Source organism: Drosophila subpulchrella, chromosome 2L (assembly GCF_014743375.2).
Source record: "Drosophila subpulchrella strain 33 F10 #4 breed RU33 chromosome 2L, RU_Dsub_v1.1 Primary Assembly, whole genome shotgun sequence".
NCBI lineage: Eukaryota > Metazoa > Arthropoda > Insecta > Diptera > Drosophilidae > Drosophila > Drosophila subpulchrella.
In genome coordinates, this window is record NC_050610.1 from 6308244 (window position 1) to 6324702 (window position 16459).

The window sequence follows — 16459 nt, forward strand, 5'->3', positions numbered from 1 at the left end:
GCATATACGGTTGTTTTATTTTGGCTTAGTTTCTTAAATTAAGAAATCGATTTGAGACCATAAAGAAAATAATGATAGGTGTTACAAAAAATGTCTCGTTTAGCTACTGCTGATTTGAGCCTGATACTCACCTCATTCATTAAGGCAACAAAACAAAAATTCCCTTACAAAAATAACATACGACAAATTTCATAAATCAAATTTTGTATAGAGATGTTCATTTCGTTGCCTTTATGATTGAGGTGAGTATTAGGCTTTATTTTAAACTTCTCACACTATATTTTTATATTTAAAAATGATTTTAGTTATTCTGACCACGTGGGCAACGAGTTAAATTATTATACTTTTAAATGATTTTTAAGACACTTAAACAGGTCAAATTCTCAAATTTTTCTACTTAACGATCTCCCAAGAAATGTCGTGTAAATATTTAATTTAGTAAAAATGCACCGCCAATATGTACTTTTAAATATATTCAAATGTATAAACAAAAAATACAAAAGAAAGCGCATAAATAAAAGTTTTTTACGGTTTTGATTCTAAACTTTAAGTCGATAACCATGCTATCGATTTTTCGAATGGCTATATAGAAGCCCGGTGGAATTGAATTTGTTGTATAAGTATTTATTGCATTTTTTGCTCCATTACTGTTGTACATAATATTAATATATATTTTAAACAACATTCAATCAAATCAAATGTGAATGTATGCGCGGAATTCTGTGGCTCGAAATGCTCGAAATGTGGGACTCCCGTAGCAGTAAACGATAGTTTAATATGGTATTCTAGATCTGGCTCCGATCTTGGCCCGCCCTAATCGTCGCTTAGAAAGTCATCATCCAGGTTCACATCTGTCGTATCGATATTGTCATCCAACGTAATGCCATCTATCTCCAGGTCTAGGTCGTCGTCGTCATCCGCGGCAGATGTGGGCTCGGCCACGTGGCTGCTGGGAACAGCGGCTTGAGCGGGAACGAAAGTTGGCTTCACCTTCTCCTCCAGCTGCTGGCCGGCGCCACCCTGCTCGACTGCAAGCAGTTCCTGGAGGGGATTACGCTCGCTGTTAAGGGGCAGTTGAGAGGCTATACGCGCCGGCGCCTTGCGGGCCCGCTCCTCCTCCAAATGTTGCTCCACGCGCAGCGCGTCGCCCAGGCCCGGGAAGAGATTTGTATACTGAGCCGGATCGGCCAGCGACTGGCCCGCCTTTTCATTGACCTTTCCGAGCTTCTCGCGCCACAGCTCCACAATCCTCGACATCTGGCTGGGCAGGTAGGTGCGGGCAAAGAACGCTGCCTCTGGCAGGCGGTTCGTCTCGATGAGAATATCCAAGCAGCGTTCCACGTCCGAACGCAGGAAGGCTGCCAGAAAGGCGAGGTTGTGGCGTCCCTGGGTGGAGCCGGCGGCACCCACTTCCTCGAGCAATTGAGCATCGCCGGAAGCGGTTGAGAGCAGCAAGAGACCACTGAAGTCGTTCGCCTTCTGCATGCACTCCTTTACCAGGGCCATGTTGTTCTTGCTCGCTGCCACATCAGCCAACTGTGACCACTTCTGGGAATTTTCCGACTCGCGGGCCAACTTGAGGGCGATTTCCAATTCCCCGATCTGCAAGGCCAAGTCGAACTTGTGGTCGGCATCAGTGGAGACCTGCAGGGCCTGCGACTTAAAGCCCTGCTTCTCCAGGAAGTGTGCCACGCGGGTGCGATGCTCCTTGGGAATGGTGGGCAGCACTATGTCCGCGCGCTCGAAATCGCGGCGCATCACCGCCGTCTGGTACTCCAGCACGGAAAGCTGCAGGCAGAAGCTGATCACGTTCAGCTCTTTGTCGCCCAGGTATATGCGGTTGTCCTTGGGCACGTAGCCCAGCAGATACATTGTACGGTCCAAGTGGGATACTGTGACGATCTCGCCGCCCACGTAGTAGTTGATGCGATTAACCGAGTTGGTGTAGATAAAGCAGTCGCCCACCCAGAGGCCTGTCTTGACGCACTCTGAGACCTCACCTGCAATTAAAATGATCAAGAGGATAAAATTAAGTTATAGTTTTTTAGGAGCACGCAATTTAAAATTTAAAAAAGAAGATTAAAAAGATAGGATTGGAAAGAAGTTGAATGGAGAACTGTGAAACCGGATCTAGTCAGTTCTATTCTTTAAAGTAATGAGAATACCATGAAAAATGGAACATACGATCAAATGTTGTGCCTATTCTTGTCTCTTATTGGAAAACGTGTTCAAGACACGTTTACACAAGATAAGGTGTTATAAACCTATCTTGGCCCAGTTTAAACGTGATATCCACTCACCCAACACATTGAAGGCACTCTCCACGCCATCATCCTCCAGTCCCTCCTTGGATTCCACGGCATTGGCAACCTGGGCTGTGTCCACTCCCAGGACGAAGTAGGAGTCATCTGTGGCCAGGCAGACCAGGCTGCCACTCTCGTTCCAGAACACGTTCTTCGGCTGCACCTCTATGCGCCGCACCAGCTGCAATGTCTCCCAGTCGTAAAAAGCCAATCCGGAGGAGGTCTTCACGCCGAAGTAGTAGCCGCCGTAAATGCTCTCCGCCCCATACTCGGGAGTGAAGCTCTTGCGCTCCTTGAAGTTGCGGAACAGACGAACGGTGCCATTGTTCTCCCTGATGGCATACTCGTTGCTCTCCAGCGCCCACACAAATTCTTGGGCGGAGCCAAAGGCCTTGTTTCTCAGCGCCATCGATGTGTAGATGATGTACTCGCCATCGCCGCAGACCACAACGAAACGGCCGTTGGGGTTGTGGGCGATGGTCTGAGGATAGATCTCGCAGGCGCCCATGTCCTTAACGGCAACGGGCAGGCGTTCGCCATCCTTGATCTCAGTGCCATCGGCAATGGTCTTAAGGTTGACCTGCAGAGCAAACGAAATATATTAGGTATGTACTACTACGACAAAGTAGCCCCTGCTTACTAACCTGCTGCATTTCCGAGTGTTTAGCCCAAATTATCTTGCCTCCCACCACGTCCATGGACATTGCTGGCTCTTCGCGGCCCACCTTTATAATGATGGAGCCCTCATCGTATCCCAGGGCCACATTGTTGGTGCCCCGCATGCTGGAAATGGTCCAGACCCGCTCGAATCCGTAGTTCAGGCAGGTCTCCAAACGATAAGTGCCCGAGTGCCAAATGCGCACGGTGCCATCCTCGGAGCCAGTCAACACGATGGGGAGCTCGGGATGGAAGCAGACGGCCGAAATGTTCTGGGCGTGTCCCTCTAAGGTCTGGACGCAGGTCTTGTTTTGGTAGTCCCAGATCTTCACCAGGCGATCGTCGGCACCGGAAATCAGGTATGGCTTGTCGCCTCCATGGTAATAATCAATACAGTTGACGCCCTTCTCGTGCCCCTCCAGCGTAAAGTTGGCGAAGTTGGAGCCTAGCTGCCACACCTTAACCGTGCGATCTAGGGAGGCGGAGGCGAAGGTGTTGTTATCCTTTGGATTGAACACGATTTGCATGACGTAGTGGGTGTGGCCCTCGAAGACGCGCTGGCAGGCCCACATCTTCTCCCAGTTCCAGAGCTTGATGAGCATGTCGTCTGTTGGCAAAAGAGGCAGGAGTGAGACACAAAACCAAAGCATACTTTCCAGCGTTGTCCAAGGTAAACACAAGAAGAGGATGACGAAATAGGAGTCGGATCATTCCGCCGTTCACTTACCACTGCTGGTCAGCACCAGCGGCTGTGTGGGATGCACCGCAATGCAGCGCAGGTAATCCGAGTGCGCCTCGTAGGAGTGCACCTTCTCCAGCGTGTTGTAGTTGAACACCCGGATCTGCATGTCATCCGAACCGGTGAGGATCCAGTTCTTGCGTGCCACGAAGCGGGCGGAGCGCACGGGGACGTCGCACACCTCGAAATCCTTTACCATTTGCTGGTTCTCGTAGTTCATGATGTGTACGTGGCCATTGTACAGGGCGCACAACATCCAGGGCTCCGCCGGATGGAGATCGACGCACTTGACCCGGTCCGAGCGCGACGTCAGGCGACGCTTGATGTCCAGTTTGAGAGGCATCTTCCACGGTTTGGGCAAACTACGGTTGTCTGCGAAAACACTAATTAATTGCGGCGAGACCAGGAAAACTCTTTTGCTGCTGCCTCCGCTGCTCTTCTTCTTCCCCTTGTTAATGTGTCAGAGCTGGCCTAGGGTTGTCGCCTGCCACGTACAAGCGCTGCCGACCGGGCTATCGATAGTCGGAAACGGGTCAGTGGTGGCACTTTGGCTCGTTGTTAGATTCTAGATAGAGTCTGAGGCATATTATAAATCAGTTCTGCAGATAAGTTTGTTTTCCTTACGTGTAAAAAACACTAACTAAAAGAAACAATTAAAAAAGGAGGATTAATTTACTGGCATCCTTACTGATGGAGTTCTAAAATATTAAGTGTATAGTACTAAAAAATAATTTATAAAATTTATTAAATATATGACTTATTATTAAATAAATTAATTAATTCGTATTTATACAGTAATTTTGGTGTTTATATTCTGTAAACAAGTTGGCTAAGTTAGCTATTTTTAGCTTTTTCCAAGCTGGGATCTCGAAATGTCAGCACTAGCTAGTGATGAGACAGGTGTTTTTCGCACAGCCGGCACTTTGATGCGTGCTCTTAGTACCATCCCCGCCAAGCCAGCTATCGATAGGTTTTTCAACTAGTCCACGTCTTCTACCTGCGGCTTAAAACTAAAATGCTGCATTAATATTAAAGCTGTGTTAAACATGCAATTACCCAGTGGCGCTGAATAATATCTCTGCAGACAAGCCATTCCATTACCGATAAGTGTAAAGTTCGAGCTGCCCGATGTGGATCACGGGTCAGTTTGTTTTCCTTCTGCTGGTGGCACTTGTTGCCGCTAAAACGAAAACTTCGGCGGTACAGGATGACATCGCGGAGTACAAGGACTTCAAGAAGCTGCTGCGGACCAAGAACAATGTCCTCACGCTGTATGTGAGCAATGCGAAGGCCGCTGCCGCCGAGTTAAAGGTTTTCCGGGAGGCGGCGGAGGCGATACGAGGTACCGGGACGATGCTGCTTCTCGATTGCGGCCAGCAGGATCGCAAGAAGCTGTGCAAGAAGCTGAAGGTCTCGCCGGATCCCTACGCCATCAAGCACTATAAGGACGGCGACTTCCACAAGGACTACGACCGGCAACTGAGTGTCAGCTCCTTGGTCACCTTTATGCGGGATCCTTCCGGCGATCTGCCCTGGGAGGAGGATCCCGCCGGCGCGGATGTCCTGCATTTCAGTGACGCCGCCTCCTTCAGCAAACACTTGCGCAAGGACATTCGGCCTATGCTGGTCATGTTCCACGTTCCCTGGTGCGGTTTCTGCAAGAAAATGAAGCCGGACTACAGCAAGGCGGCCTCGGAGCTTAAGACGAAGGGCGGTTATCTTCTGGCGGCGATGAATGTGGAGCGTCAGGAGAACGCTCCCATTCGCAAAATGTTCAACATAACTGGTGAGCCAGCAATCACAATGGTAAAAGTTTCCTATTTAACAAAACTTCTTGACAGGTTTCCCCACCATGATCTACTTCGAAAACGGCAAACTACGCTTCACCTACGAGGGAGAGAACAATAAAGACGCCCTGGTATCCTTTATGCTCAACCCGAATGCCAAGCCCACGCCAAAGCCAAAGGAGCCCGAATGGTCGGCCGATACCAATTCTGAGATTGTCCACCTCACCACGCAGGGCTTCGAGCCCGCGTTGAAGGATGAGAAGGCCGCCCTTGTCATGTTCTATGCTCCCTGGTGCGGGCACTGCAAGCGGATGAAGCCCGAATACGAAAAGGCTGCTCTAGAGATGAAGCAAAAACAGATTCCCGGCTTGTTGGCCGCCCTGGATGCGACGAAAGAGCCGTCGATTGCCGAGAAGTACAAAGTCAAGGGTTATCCAACGGTCAAGTTCTTCTCGAAGGGCGTCTTTAAGTTTGAGGTTAATGTACGGGATGCAGCAAAAATTGTCGAGTTTATGCGGGATCCCAAGGAGCCGCCGCCGCCACCACCGCCAGAAAAAAGCTGGGAGGAGGAGGAGGACAGCAAGGAGGTGCTCTTTCTGGATGACGAAACTTTCAGTTCAACACTGAAAAGAAAGAAGCACGCACTGGTCATGTTCTATGCTCCTTGTAAGTTAAGCTTCCAGAACTGCGTTTGTTTATTGAATATGCTAGAAGCTTAAATAAAAATAAATTATTTCTTTTAGGGTGTGGACACTGTAAGCACACCAAACCGGAGTTCACGGCGGCTGCCACAGCCTTGCAGGATGATCCGCGTGTAGCATTTGTTGCCATCGACTGTACAAAACTGGCCGCGCTCTGCGCAAAGTACAATGTCCGCGGTTATCCAACCATTCTGTATTTTTCTTACCTCAAAACCAAGCTGGACTACAACGGCGGACGCACCAGCAAGGACTTTATCGCCTACATGAATAACCCGCCGAGCTCAGCGGACCGCACAGAGCTGTGATAAGCCTCTGCCAAGTGTAACTATACTGCTCTCTCACTATTTTGCAATCTCACTTCTTGTATTAGCTCTAATTGTATTCGTTTCGTTAACAATCAGCCTTGAAAGTCATTTAGACTATCGAATATTTTATAAAATATATGTGCACTTTCTAACTGAATAGCATACTAATAAATTATGTTAAAACTAATAGATGAATTTCGTTTAACAAATGCTTTTACACAGATGCCTCTATTGGAACAATAAAAACTATTGAAATTATATAAAAGTATTTGCCTTAAAATATCAGATTACCTCAGTCCCCTGAAATCAATTTCCTTTTAATCTGCAAGTAAAACAGATTCGATCAGATGATAAGAAAAGCAAATAAAAAAAAACTATGAAGAATTTGAATAGTAATACAAGATAATGGCGCATGCCGGCAAGAATTGATAAGAATAAGTAATGGGCCACAAAGAATGTTATGTTATGTATGAATGTATAAGCGATCTGCTCAATCTGGAGTAGATGTTATGCAAAAGTGGTAAATGCACGGCATAAAATTTCAAGTTAGTCAAGATATTGCGTTACAATAGTCATCAGTCTCTCTCTGGGCGACTTTTTCCATTTCTTTTATTGTACAATAAATTTCAATAGTTTCTAATTGCGTTTAAAACAATTTCTAAACTTAATATATTTTGGTTTAGCTATATAGCTAGTATAGATATATATTTATATTTAAAGTTCCTCATCAATGTGGCACACATTCTTAGAGCATAAAATGCCAACAGCTATTGCACACTTGCTCTGGTGTTCTGTGGTTTCGATTTGTTTCGCCTGAATTGATATCAAAGTCGAAGGCAGGGATGAAGGGAAGATGCAACTGGGCGTCTGGGTGGTTTGATTAGCAGCTTTTTGGGGGCGGGAAGGTCTAATGTGAGCGAAAGGGATCGGGAATATCAAGATTGGAGTCAGCGCTCTGCTTCGGATTTACTGTTGACCTTGCGACGGCTCAAACTGCCCAGCCAACTGCCGCGCTGCTCATTAGCCGTATAATCGTCGTTGATAAGCGCAAAGCCGTGGAACATGTCCTTCATCTTGATGGCACGCGAACAGGCATAGTTCTTCGTGGCCACGTACATCTTGGTGAGAAACTCCGGCATCTGTTTCTGCGTCACCCAGGACTTGATATTCTGCGGTATGGGTATGCCCGGATCGTCATAGTACGTGAGGACGAAGTGCAGCCCGGGCTCGTGAAAGCCTCGAAAAGGCTTGATGACCATTAGGCTCCAGTAGTCGGTGACGCGCACTTTTCCAGACAACGCCGGATAGGAGTTGTGCGTGGCCCCGCGGTTGCAGATAAAGATCATCTTCTTGTTATCGTCCTTGATATAGCGACGGCAATAGACATAGTCGCGATTGGCAAACAGCCGAGGCCACTGCATCTCCCAGTATATCAGATGTGAGTTGCTGCCTGGCACGGGATCCTCGCTGATGAGCTCCAGTCTCAGGGCCGTGTCGTCCCACTGGCGGCGGTAGTCCAGATCGGTTTGAACGTGGAGGAAATCGTCGGCTGTGATGTCCTCGAAACGGGCATAAACCTGGGGATCAAAAGGTTGATAAGTTATACCAGAGATGAGGAGTAGCTTAATCACCTTATATGAGTATAAGGAGGAGCGCTCCTGCCGCCTCCAAATGCTGAACTCATTCTTGCTGAAGTACGGCTCCCATGTGTGGTCATCCTGGGCCTGAATGCGTACCGTGCCCGCGGGAGCATTGCGCACGTCCAGATCCAGCGGTCGCTGGCAATTGCTGATGCTGGACTCCGCCTCCGCCTCCTTGCTGGTGGATGGTTTGGTCTGGCCCTTTTTGCAGCGCTGGTTGCCCAGCTGACAGTAACAGTACTTCATCTTCTTGGACTGGCAGCGCTCGCAGAGCTGATTGTGGGGCAGGGCGTTGATGAACTCAATGTCCCGGCGGCACATGTCGAAGTTGGACAGGGCCAGGCGCTCCTTGTTCCAGTCAAAGCCGTCGCTGCCCAGCCGCTTGATGTTCAGCCCGACGAGACCCACAGCACTCATCACCATTCCCCGGAGCGGGGGCTGCAGCTCCCGGCGGTAGTAGGCGCGCCATAGCTGCTTTAGTCCCTGGGTTCCGTACACCGACTGGTAGAAACTGAACAGCTGCTGAATGCGGCGCGACCGCTGGGCAAAGATCGACTCGCATTGATAGCTCCAGGCGCGCAGCGTCTCCCGCGACTGGTTCTTGATGGCCAGCACAAATCGATTGAGCAGCATGCCGGCTAATTCAATTTGGCCGCTTGCATAACAGCCCACTGAATATGCGGCGACTTTGTTAAGGCTCCTTCGCTATTACTGTGTGCCCTCGCACGCGCACACTTGGCACATTTGTCGGCTCGAAACTTGGGGAATTTAGTACTGCTGGCCGGGACACAATCGATCGGTTTGACGGAAGACTTACTGCACGAGAGCTGGGTTATGTTCTGGCCGGGCTTATCATGTTTGACGATTGAAAAAACGTGCAACTTGCAATTTGTCTGCTGCTATGTTGTTATTGAGCTGTTGTTGTTGGTGTCGTTACAGGCAGCAGTGTTGGAGAACGGCTGGCCGCCTGCTGAGAGTTGACAGCTGCGATCAGTGATCTTTGATCACTAATTCACCTATTATGCAACACTAAAATGTAAGTTATAAATAATAAACAGTTACATTAAACAAATTTTTGTGGGAGAACTGAAAACTAGTGCCATAATATAAGCAAAATTCATTTTGCTTCAGCGCCTGAAAACTGACACTGCGTAAATTAAGTCCTGTGACTTATAAAAATAGGCTTTATAGTTACTTTGATTTTTGGATTTGTTTTTTTTTAGCGACTTTACTGTTTTGACTAAAACTATTTGACTCTACAAAAATGCCTTCCAAAAGTAAATACTTACATAAGTAACACATTAATAATAACAAATATTTAAAAAAATGATTTTTATCAAAAACCATTTTTAGTTTAAGCGTTAAAATTAAAAAATGTTTAGCTTGACTAAGACTTTAACTCGTTGACGTTTTTTGGATAATTCATAATTGTTAAATTGTAACATACGAATAGACATTATCACTCAACTTTTTTGAGTTCCTTGCCCACTGTCTTTGCCTTTTGACGTTAGCCAACACTACTCCTGGCCAACTCGTGGTGCGGCCGCATTGTTTTTGTTGCGCAGATTTTGATTCGATTTGATGTGTGAAACTGCCTTTGAGCCTGGAAGAATCCTAAGACAACCCAGGCAGGATGTCCATGCGGCGCCAGCGCATCAAGGCTCCGGCCAACCTGTCGCTCATCAAGCGCAAGCCACGCAAGGAGGAGCTCGCAGCGCCGAAGAAGGAGGTGGAGGAGGAGGCGGTGGCGGCGGTGGTTGACTCCCCGCCCCTTGCAGCGACCTCTGGGGAAGTGGAACTCGAAGCTGATGCAATCGCCTTCAAAATGCCTGCCAGCTCGGCAGGCCAACTGGAGGATGTCTTCCACTCGGATCTCGAGGACAATGTCATTCAGATGGACTTGCAGAAGACCACCAATGGGTTTCCCATGTCCCCCAGCAAGGCGCAAGCTCGCCAGCGCGTTCGACCCACTCCAGTTTTTGGTCAGCGGCGCAACAGCTTTGTGGGCTCCCCAATGGCCGGTGACTATGAGGGCGACTACCAGTCACCGGCCACGCCCACGCGACGGGAGCGCTACCTCAGCGGTTCGTCCACGGGAACCCCACAGCAGCATCAGGTGGGATCGCCCATGCCTCCGTCCCCATATAAATACCCACCCATGAGTCCGGGCATGGGACGCATTCGCACCGAATCCACCTGTTCCACGTACTCCGAGGGAGGCAGCAAGCGGAAGGGCGATGACAAGTCGCAAGGCCACGGCGGAGCGCGGTTAAATGCCCGACGTGACTTCGAGACGCGCTTCAACAAGGGCGTGCCCGACAAGTCCACGTTCAAGATGATGGACATGATTTTCTACAATCCAGAGAGCAATCCCATGGTTCCCAAGCAGGCGGTTACGACCATCAAAGATGAGTCCAATGGCGACGAGGCCAAGCCGTCGACGGATCAGCTGCTGGAGGCCAAGGGAGAGTCAACATCTGCCATGCTGGTGCCTCAGCTGAAGCTCGATGCCAATGGCGAGATGATCATTGACGAGAAAACGCTGGAGATCGAGACCACAGCTGAGGTGGAGGCCCGTAAGGTGCTGGCCAACTCATCTCTTATTCTAATGGACGAGACTACGGGTGGGTTTCATAGATCATCTTAAAAGGTACATTTTTTTTATAGCTTCTTATCTACTGAGCAGGTGATAATGGTTTCTACAAACGCCACAAGCGCACGCCATTCTGGACGTCCGATGAAACAGTACGTTTCTATCGCAGCCTGCAGATCATCGGGACGGACTTCTCCCTGATGTGCCAGATGTTTCCCACTCGATCACGGCGGGATCTAAAGCTCAAGTACAAAAAGGAGGAGCGTACCAATGGTCAGCTGATCAACAAGGCGCTGCTCTATCCCAAGGCATTCAACATTCAGGAACTGAAGGATCAGCTGGAGGAAGAGGATCGCGAGCGAGAGGAGAATGATCGCCAGTGGAAGGAAATTGCGAAAGCTGTTCCGGGGAACCCTAAAAAGGTTTGTTTAAAAATAGGACATATAAATTACAGTTGACCATAACTTCTATATACTTTTAGCGTTCTCGAATACAGCAGCAAAGCAAGGCATCACGTGCTCTGCGTGATGGCGATGTTGTCTACGAAAACGAGCACGTCACGAACAAGAAGCTCGGCAAGCAGGCCTGGGCCAAAAGGCGGAAGGACTTGGAGACCGACGAGAACGATGGAAGTGCTCCCGCCAAGCGAAAGCCCAAGGCTAGGCGACGGCCTCCCAAACCCCCAACTCAAGTGGCAGCTGAGGGACATTCGAACTTGGCGGCCATTAAGCAGGAGAAAGCGATCAAAACCGAACAAACTTTATGCCATTTACCATCAGGAGGAGAACTGCAGGCTGATCTCAATGGACTGCTGATGGATGACCCAATGGAATATGAAGTAGGTGTAAGCAAGCCAAGTGATAAAACTATCATCGATATGGATGACGGTACCCTAACCTATGTGAGCGACGTTGAATCCGGAAGTGAGGCGGCCAATCGACAGTCGGAAACATATTTAATCAACTTTATTGAAAACGATGAAGTTATAACGCCGGATGACCCAATTCCGCCCACCACTACCGAACCGGATATCGAACAAATTCTCGCAGAGCTGGCGGAAGGATCGTTGGTCCTCGTCTCGTCCTTGGATCCAGAGCACGAGGATCGTGTGCTCAACGAAATCTACATGCTGGATAAAAAGACGGGCGAGTTGTGCGAAACACCGCTGAATATACCAGAGCATATTGTTCAATGCATAATGAATGTTATGAAATTAGAGGACTAACAATATTTTATATTATTAGTTTAAGAGTAATTGTTAACGTTTATAATTTATTAAAGCATTTCGATGGATGCATTTAATTAATAATCTCGAGATTGAATTCATGTTCAAATGTGCTCTTTTTTTAATCCAAAATTGACTTTCTACTAATTTAAGTGTTAAATTCGAAAATTATTTATTGTTCTTGGATACATTTTTATGTTAGAACCTTTGGAGACCAAAGCTCTTTTAAAGTTGTTATATTTCGTTCTGGATTACAAATAAAAATTTAAATTTAAGAAGTTTTTAAATAGGCGCCTGTTTTAGGGTTGCCGCTTTACAATAGTATTTCAACGACTCTCAACACTGTTGTTTAGCAAGGTCGTTATAGCACACTGGCCGTTTGACAGCTGTTGTTGTTGCCGAGGCATTGGTAGCAATTTACTAGAATTTAACAAATTAAGCCACAAACGATGGCCCAAGTTCCCTTGGCAATTGTCTCGCACAAGCGCCAGGTGTGCAGCCTGTACAAGCGGGCGCTGCGCAACCTGGAGGCCTGGTACGACCGACGGTGAGTGCTGCTGCCCAATAATACCCGAAGATTATATAATGAACGAGTGCATCTTGGTTGTTTCAATCCCCGCCAGCAATGAGTTCCGCTACCGCGCCGTGCAGCTGCGTGCCCGCTTCGACGAGAACCGCTGCAAGGATCTGGGCGAGGGCACCCAAATCCTGGCCTGCGCACAGAAGGAGCTCTTCGAGACGAAGCATTTCCAGCCCCGGAACTGTAAACAAATGCCTGCTGGTCATCATATCTGCGTATCTAACATGTTATCCTTGCAGTTGCCAACAGCGCCGGTGGCTGCGCCTTCGAACGAGAGGTGATCCCGCCCGACTGGCTGCTGGACTACTGGCATCCCCTGGAGAAGGCCCAGTACCCCGAGTACTTTGCCAAGCGGGAGCAACGCAAGAAGGAGTACGTGACCTGGTGGGAGAAGCAACACGGCAAGCCGGATCCCAAGGACCTGGGACACCACTAATCTTAAAGTACCGTAGTCAAATCAAATACAGTCTTTGTCTTTAAAAGTAAATCTATTGGAGCTCAGAGTGTGTGCTATTATAATATGTGTGTTGTACCGGAATGCAGTCGAACTTCCATTGGTCGAAATCTGTTTTTCATTACGAGTATTGTTTCCCTAACTGAAGCCCTATCCAGGGCTCATTATAGATGATTTTTCATGAAAGAAGGAACATTTTGTAAGATACAAATTTTAAAATATGTAACAATTTTACAAGTACATACATTTAAATCTAACAGAATGGTTCGAGACGTTTATTCGCCTGGGTAAGTACAAAGTATCAAAAAGTCTTGCCAGAGATTAACAATACATGGAATTCAATGACATTTTTGCAAAAAAAAAAAACTTAAAAAATACTTTGATACATGTTATTTGCCTAGGCTATAAGCATATAGCTATGATAATTTGGTTCAATTTCAAAGTACGAAGAATGCTGAAGGCCTGTCCTTTGGCTAGGTACAAGTTACATTTTCATACACAAGCGAAGGTGATCTTTAAGCGCGAATTCTTTATGCGACATGTGACGTTCGACTGCAATTCCTTTGTACTGTGTTTTCTTTGTTATATATTAATATATTTATGATAGTAAATGAACGATAGGTTGTGGTGGCGAAGCTCAGGGGCGCGAGTGCTGTGGGGATGTCCTTCGTGTGCTTGGCTGGAGGTCCTGCCGCCTAGTTCAGCTCGTTGGGATCCAAGCGAGGACGCTTTTTGCTGTTGGTGCCGTTGCCGTTGGGCGTGGAGCTGTTGCCGTTGCCATTCCCGGACTCGCCGCCGTGCTCCCGCTTGCGCTGGAGCGTCTTCTTGTCCCACTGCTGGGTGAGGTAGCGCAGCAGGACGCAGCGCTTGTCCATCACGATCAGCTGCTCGGAATGCTCGTCTTCGGTGGGCAGGTAGACGGAGGCCCGCTTCTGCGAGGTGCGAATCCCATGCTCGTTGCTCAAGTGGGTGAAATTGGTCGAGTCGTGGATGGGCAGCCCCTTTATAAAATCTTTCACGGACATTTTTGAAGTTGCTGCGGAGTACGAAAAATATGTGTACAGCACTTGCGGTTGCCACTCACTTAGAACATTCTCCACTGACTTACCTTCTAGTTTCTTCGTTGTTTTATTAGTATTTCAGCGGAGCAATCTCACTATATGCGACTTTTCTTTATAGCAATTTTTGTGTGCCCTCGGGTTTGTTGTTGTTGCTCTTGGTGGTGGTGACAGCCAGTGTTGTGCAACGCACGATTGCTAAACTCTTAACCAGCACTGAAACGGTGGGGCAAGGCGGATTTTTAAATAAAACAATAATTTAAAAAGATTGGAAAATATCTTTCTTGTATCTGTGTGAATCAAACAAAAATCAAACATATTTAGCTTTCGCAATTAACAATTCACTGACTAACAAAAAATCCCGAAAAGTTTAATGATTTAATTTAAACTTGTTAGCTCAAAAGTTTTAAATATTCTATATATTTTATATTTTTTTATATTTTATATTTTTTGGTTTTTTATTCTTTTTTAACAAAGGGATTGTGAAATAATTTTGTGACTTGGCATGTGGATTTCATAGTTCTTAAGCATTCTTATACCATTTTTTCATCTTTCAAAGTAATGGCCATGGGTATTTTTTTGTCAAGAAAGATTAAAAAAGCAGTCCAGTTGCGAATTAAGTTTTGTTCGTTAAATATATTCGAATATAGGCACCGTATAGGACGGTTAGAATAGGACCACCCTAATGTACATTTACTGAGAAGTTACTCTTTTCAAATTTATCTAACAGATCTAGGAAAGACAAAAATACTATTATCTTTACTTATATTTTTCAAAAACAAATTTATACGATAACAATGAAATTACTTTCGCCATATTTAACAACTATTACTGTCTTTAATCAAATCTTGATTGTTTTAGTTAAGCAGAGCTAAACTCATATCAAAATTACTTTAAGTTAAATCATAAGATTGTGAAATTTTTTTTGATTTTTTTTTGGATACACTGGCTTAGAACCAGAACTTGGTAACCCATTTTATTGTTTTTAGAAAAATACATAATGTATGAGTGAGTTTCTTAACTACGGTTATGACGGTTTCCGTCCCCGCGACGCACCACATCCTTGTACTCATCCATGCGTCTCATGCGGTCCAGATACTCGGGATCGTCCTCCTCCTCCTGCAGCTCCTCGATGGCCTTCTCCTCGTCCTCTTGTTCGTTGGGATCGCGGGCGGCCGCAATGGCCTGCGCCTGATTCATCTTGGCCACCTTCTCCTCGTCGGGAAAGATGCCCTCGTCGACGCGCTGCTGGTAGAACTCATCCACCGTCAAGATGGGCAGACTGGGATAGCCCAAGCCGAACACAGCCTTCTGCGTGGCATTGCGAGTGATAATGAATGGCTGCAGCGGCTTTTGTTTGGCGGCCTGCTGATGATGATGATGATGGTGTCCGGGTCCGTGGCTGTGACCATGTCCACGGGAGCTGGACGATGCGGGGGGTTGGTGCTGACTTGGCGGACTGAAAGAGTCCACTTCGTTGTTGGCCTCGCCACCAGCCAATCGGGCCAGACGCATCTGGGCCAGCTGCTTCATCACGCCCAGCGATTCCAGTTCCTGCTTGGAGTCTATGATGCTCTTGTCCAAATACTTGAGGAAGAACGCACGTTTGTCCTCGTCGTCGGCCGTTTTGTTCTTGACTGCATCCCGCATCTTGGCCATGTACGCGTCGATCTCTTTCATCCTGCGATACTGGGCTATTTTGTCGTTCCTATTGTAGGCTGCCTCCATCAGCTCCCGCTGCTCGCTCTTTTGGGCCTGTCCGTCCGCCTGAGCCACCTGTGATTTGGGCCCCGCACAGAGCTCGTACTCCTGGCAGCGCTGCAGGTGGTCCTTGAAGTAGATCTCGCCCAGCTCCAAGGCCTGTATGCTATGGGGACTGTTGATCTTGGTGGTCAGCTTGCCCAGGAAGTAGGGCAGGAGCATGAAGGGCAGCGATTCCGTGGAGACCTCGTCGATCATCTCGTTGGCACTGAACATGCTCACCTGGTTCACGATGACGGTGGCCTGCTCGAAAAGGCCCATTGCCGTCTTCACTTTGTTCTAGATGGTGGGTGAGAGTTCTAGAATTGGTTTTATACGGGTTGTCGAATAACACACCTGAAATTCACTGCCATTGAAAGGCAGGTCGGTAACTTCCAGTTCGTCCAAGATGTTCCAGGCCCTTAAAAATATGTCCGACAGTTTCTGGTCCTCACCGCCAGCGGAATTACCCTCAGCCATTTATAAATACTGCTTTAATTCCGGTTTTAATGTGCTTTTCCAAAATAATAATAAAATTGCGAAAACGATTTGCAAGCCGATGCCAAACAGCTGTTTTTTAGGGATACAACATAGAAGCTATACCAGGGCTGATTTGTAAAAATGTAGCTTTTTTTCTTATGTTAATTATTTTTAAGAGTTGGTAATTAAATTTATAT

At 47.3% G+C, this 16459-nt stretch overlaps 7 protein-coding genes across 8 annotated transcripts; 3 read left to right on the forward strand and 4 right to left on the reverse strand.

The window, feature by feature from the left end:
- Positions 1-603: 603 nt before the first annotated feature.
- Positions 604-4167, reverse strand: LOC119547353 (coatomer subunit beta'). Its single transcript, XM_037854167.1, has 4 exons — positions 3688-4167; positions 2948-3567; positions 2301-2883; positions 604-2000 (listed from the first exon to the last, which is right to left on the reverse strand). Exons 1-4 carry the CDS (start codon positions 4040-4042, stop codon positions 814-816), a joined length of 2745 nt encoding a protein of 914 aa, XP_037710095.1. The 5' UTR covers positions 4043-4167; the 3' UTR covers positions 604-813.
- A 629-nt stretch (positions 4168-4796) lies between these two features.
- On the forward strand, positions 4797-6757 carry LOC119546250 (protein disulfide-isomerase A5). Its single transcript, XM_037852404.1, has 3 exons — positions 4797-5485; positions 5541-6152; positions 6230-6757. The coding sequence occupies exons 1-3, from the start codon at positions 4828-4830 to the stop codon at positions 6490-6492; spliced, it is 1533 nt and encodes a 510-aa protein (XP_037708332.1). The 5' UTR covers positions 4797-4827; the 3' UTR covers positions 6493-6757.
- A 316-nt stretch (positions 6758-7073) lies between these two features.
- Positions 7074-8802, reverse strand: LOC119546251 (stAR-related lipid transfer protein 7, mitochondrial). Its single transcript, XM_037852405.1, has 2 exons — positions 8124-8802; positions 7074-8069 (listed from the first exon to the last, which is right to left on the reverse strand). Exons 1-2 carry the CDS (start codon positions 8763-8765, stop codon positions 7440-7442), a joined length of 1272 nt encoding a protein of 423 aa, XP_037708333.1. The 5' UTR covers positions 8766-8802; the 3' UTR covers positions 7074-7439.
- Positions 8803-9049: 247 nt separating this feature from the next.
- On the forward strand, positions 9050-12037 carry LOC119546249 (transcription factor TFIIIB component B''). 2 transcript variants are annotated; one of them, XM_037852403.1, is made up of 4 exons: positions 9050-9168; positions 9698-10756; positions 10819-11147; positions 11207-12037. In XM_037852403.1, the coding sequence occupies exons 2-4, from the start codon at positions 9766-9768 to the stop codon at positions 11948-11950; spliced, it is 2064 nt and encodes a 687-aa protein (XP_037708331.1). In that variant the 5' UTR covers positions 9050-9168; positions 9698-9765; the 3' UTR covers positions 11951-12037. The 2 variants fall into 2 exon arrangements, with proteins under 2 accessions (XP_037708331.1, XP_037708330.1); XM_037852402.1 differs by lacking the exon at positions 9050-9168 and having other exon boundaries at positions 9644-10756.
- A 279-nt stretch (positions 12038-12316) lies between these two features.
- On the forward strand, positions 12317-13051 carry LOC119548254 (NADH dehydrogenase [ubiquinone] 1 beta subcomplex subunit 9). Its single transcript, XM_037855397.1, has 3 exons — positions 12317-12497; positions 12574-12713; positions 12770-13051. The coding sequence occupies exons 1-3, from the start codon at positions 12400-12402 to the stop codon at positions 12964-12966; spliced, it is 435 nt and encodes a 144-aa protein (XP_037711325.1). The 5' UTR covers positions 12317-12399; the 3' UTR covers positions 12967-13051.
- LOC119548255 (DET1- and DDB1-associated protein 1) lies at positions 13000-14208 on the reverse strand. Its single transcript, XM_037855398.1, has 2 exons — positions 14093-14208; positions 13000-14020 (listed from the first exon to the last, which is right to left on the reverse strand). The coding sequence occupies exon 2, from the start codon at positions 14007-14009 to the stop codon at positions 13680-13682; it is 330 nt and encodes a 109-aa protein (XP_037711326.1). The 5' UTR covers positions 14010-14020; positions 14093-14208; the 3' UTR covers positions 13000-13679.
- A 773-nt stretch (positions 14209-14981) lies between these two features.
- LOC119546652 (immunoglobulin-binding protein 1) lies at positions 14982-16354 on the reverse strand. Its single transcript, XM_037853106.1, has 2 exons — positions 16140-16354; positions 14982-16082 (listed from the first exon to the last, which is right to left on the reverse strand). Exons 1-2 carry the CDS (start codon positions 16260-16262, stop codon positions 15060-15062), a joined length of 1146 nt encoding a protein of 381 aa, XP_037709034.1. The 5' UTR covers positions 16263-16354; the 3' UTR covers positions 14982-15059.
- Between the last annotated feature and the right edge of the window lie 105 nt (positions 16355-16459).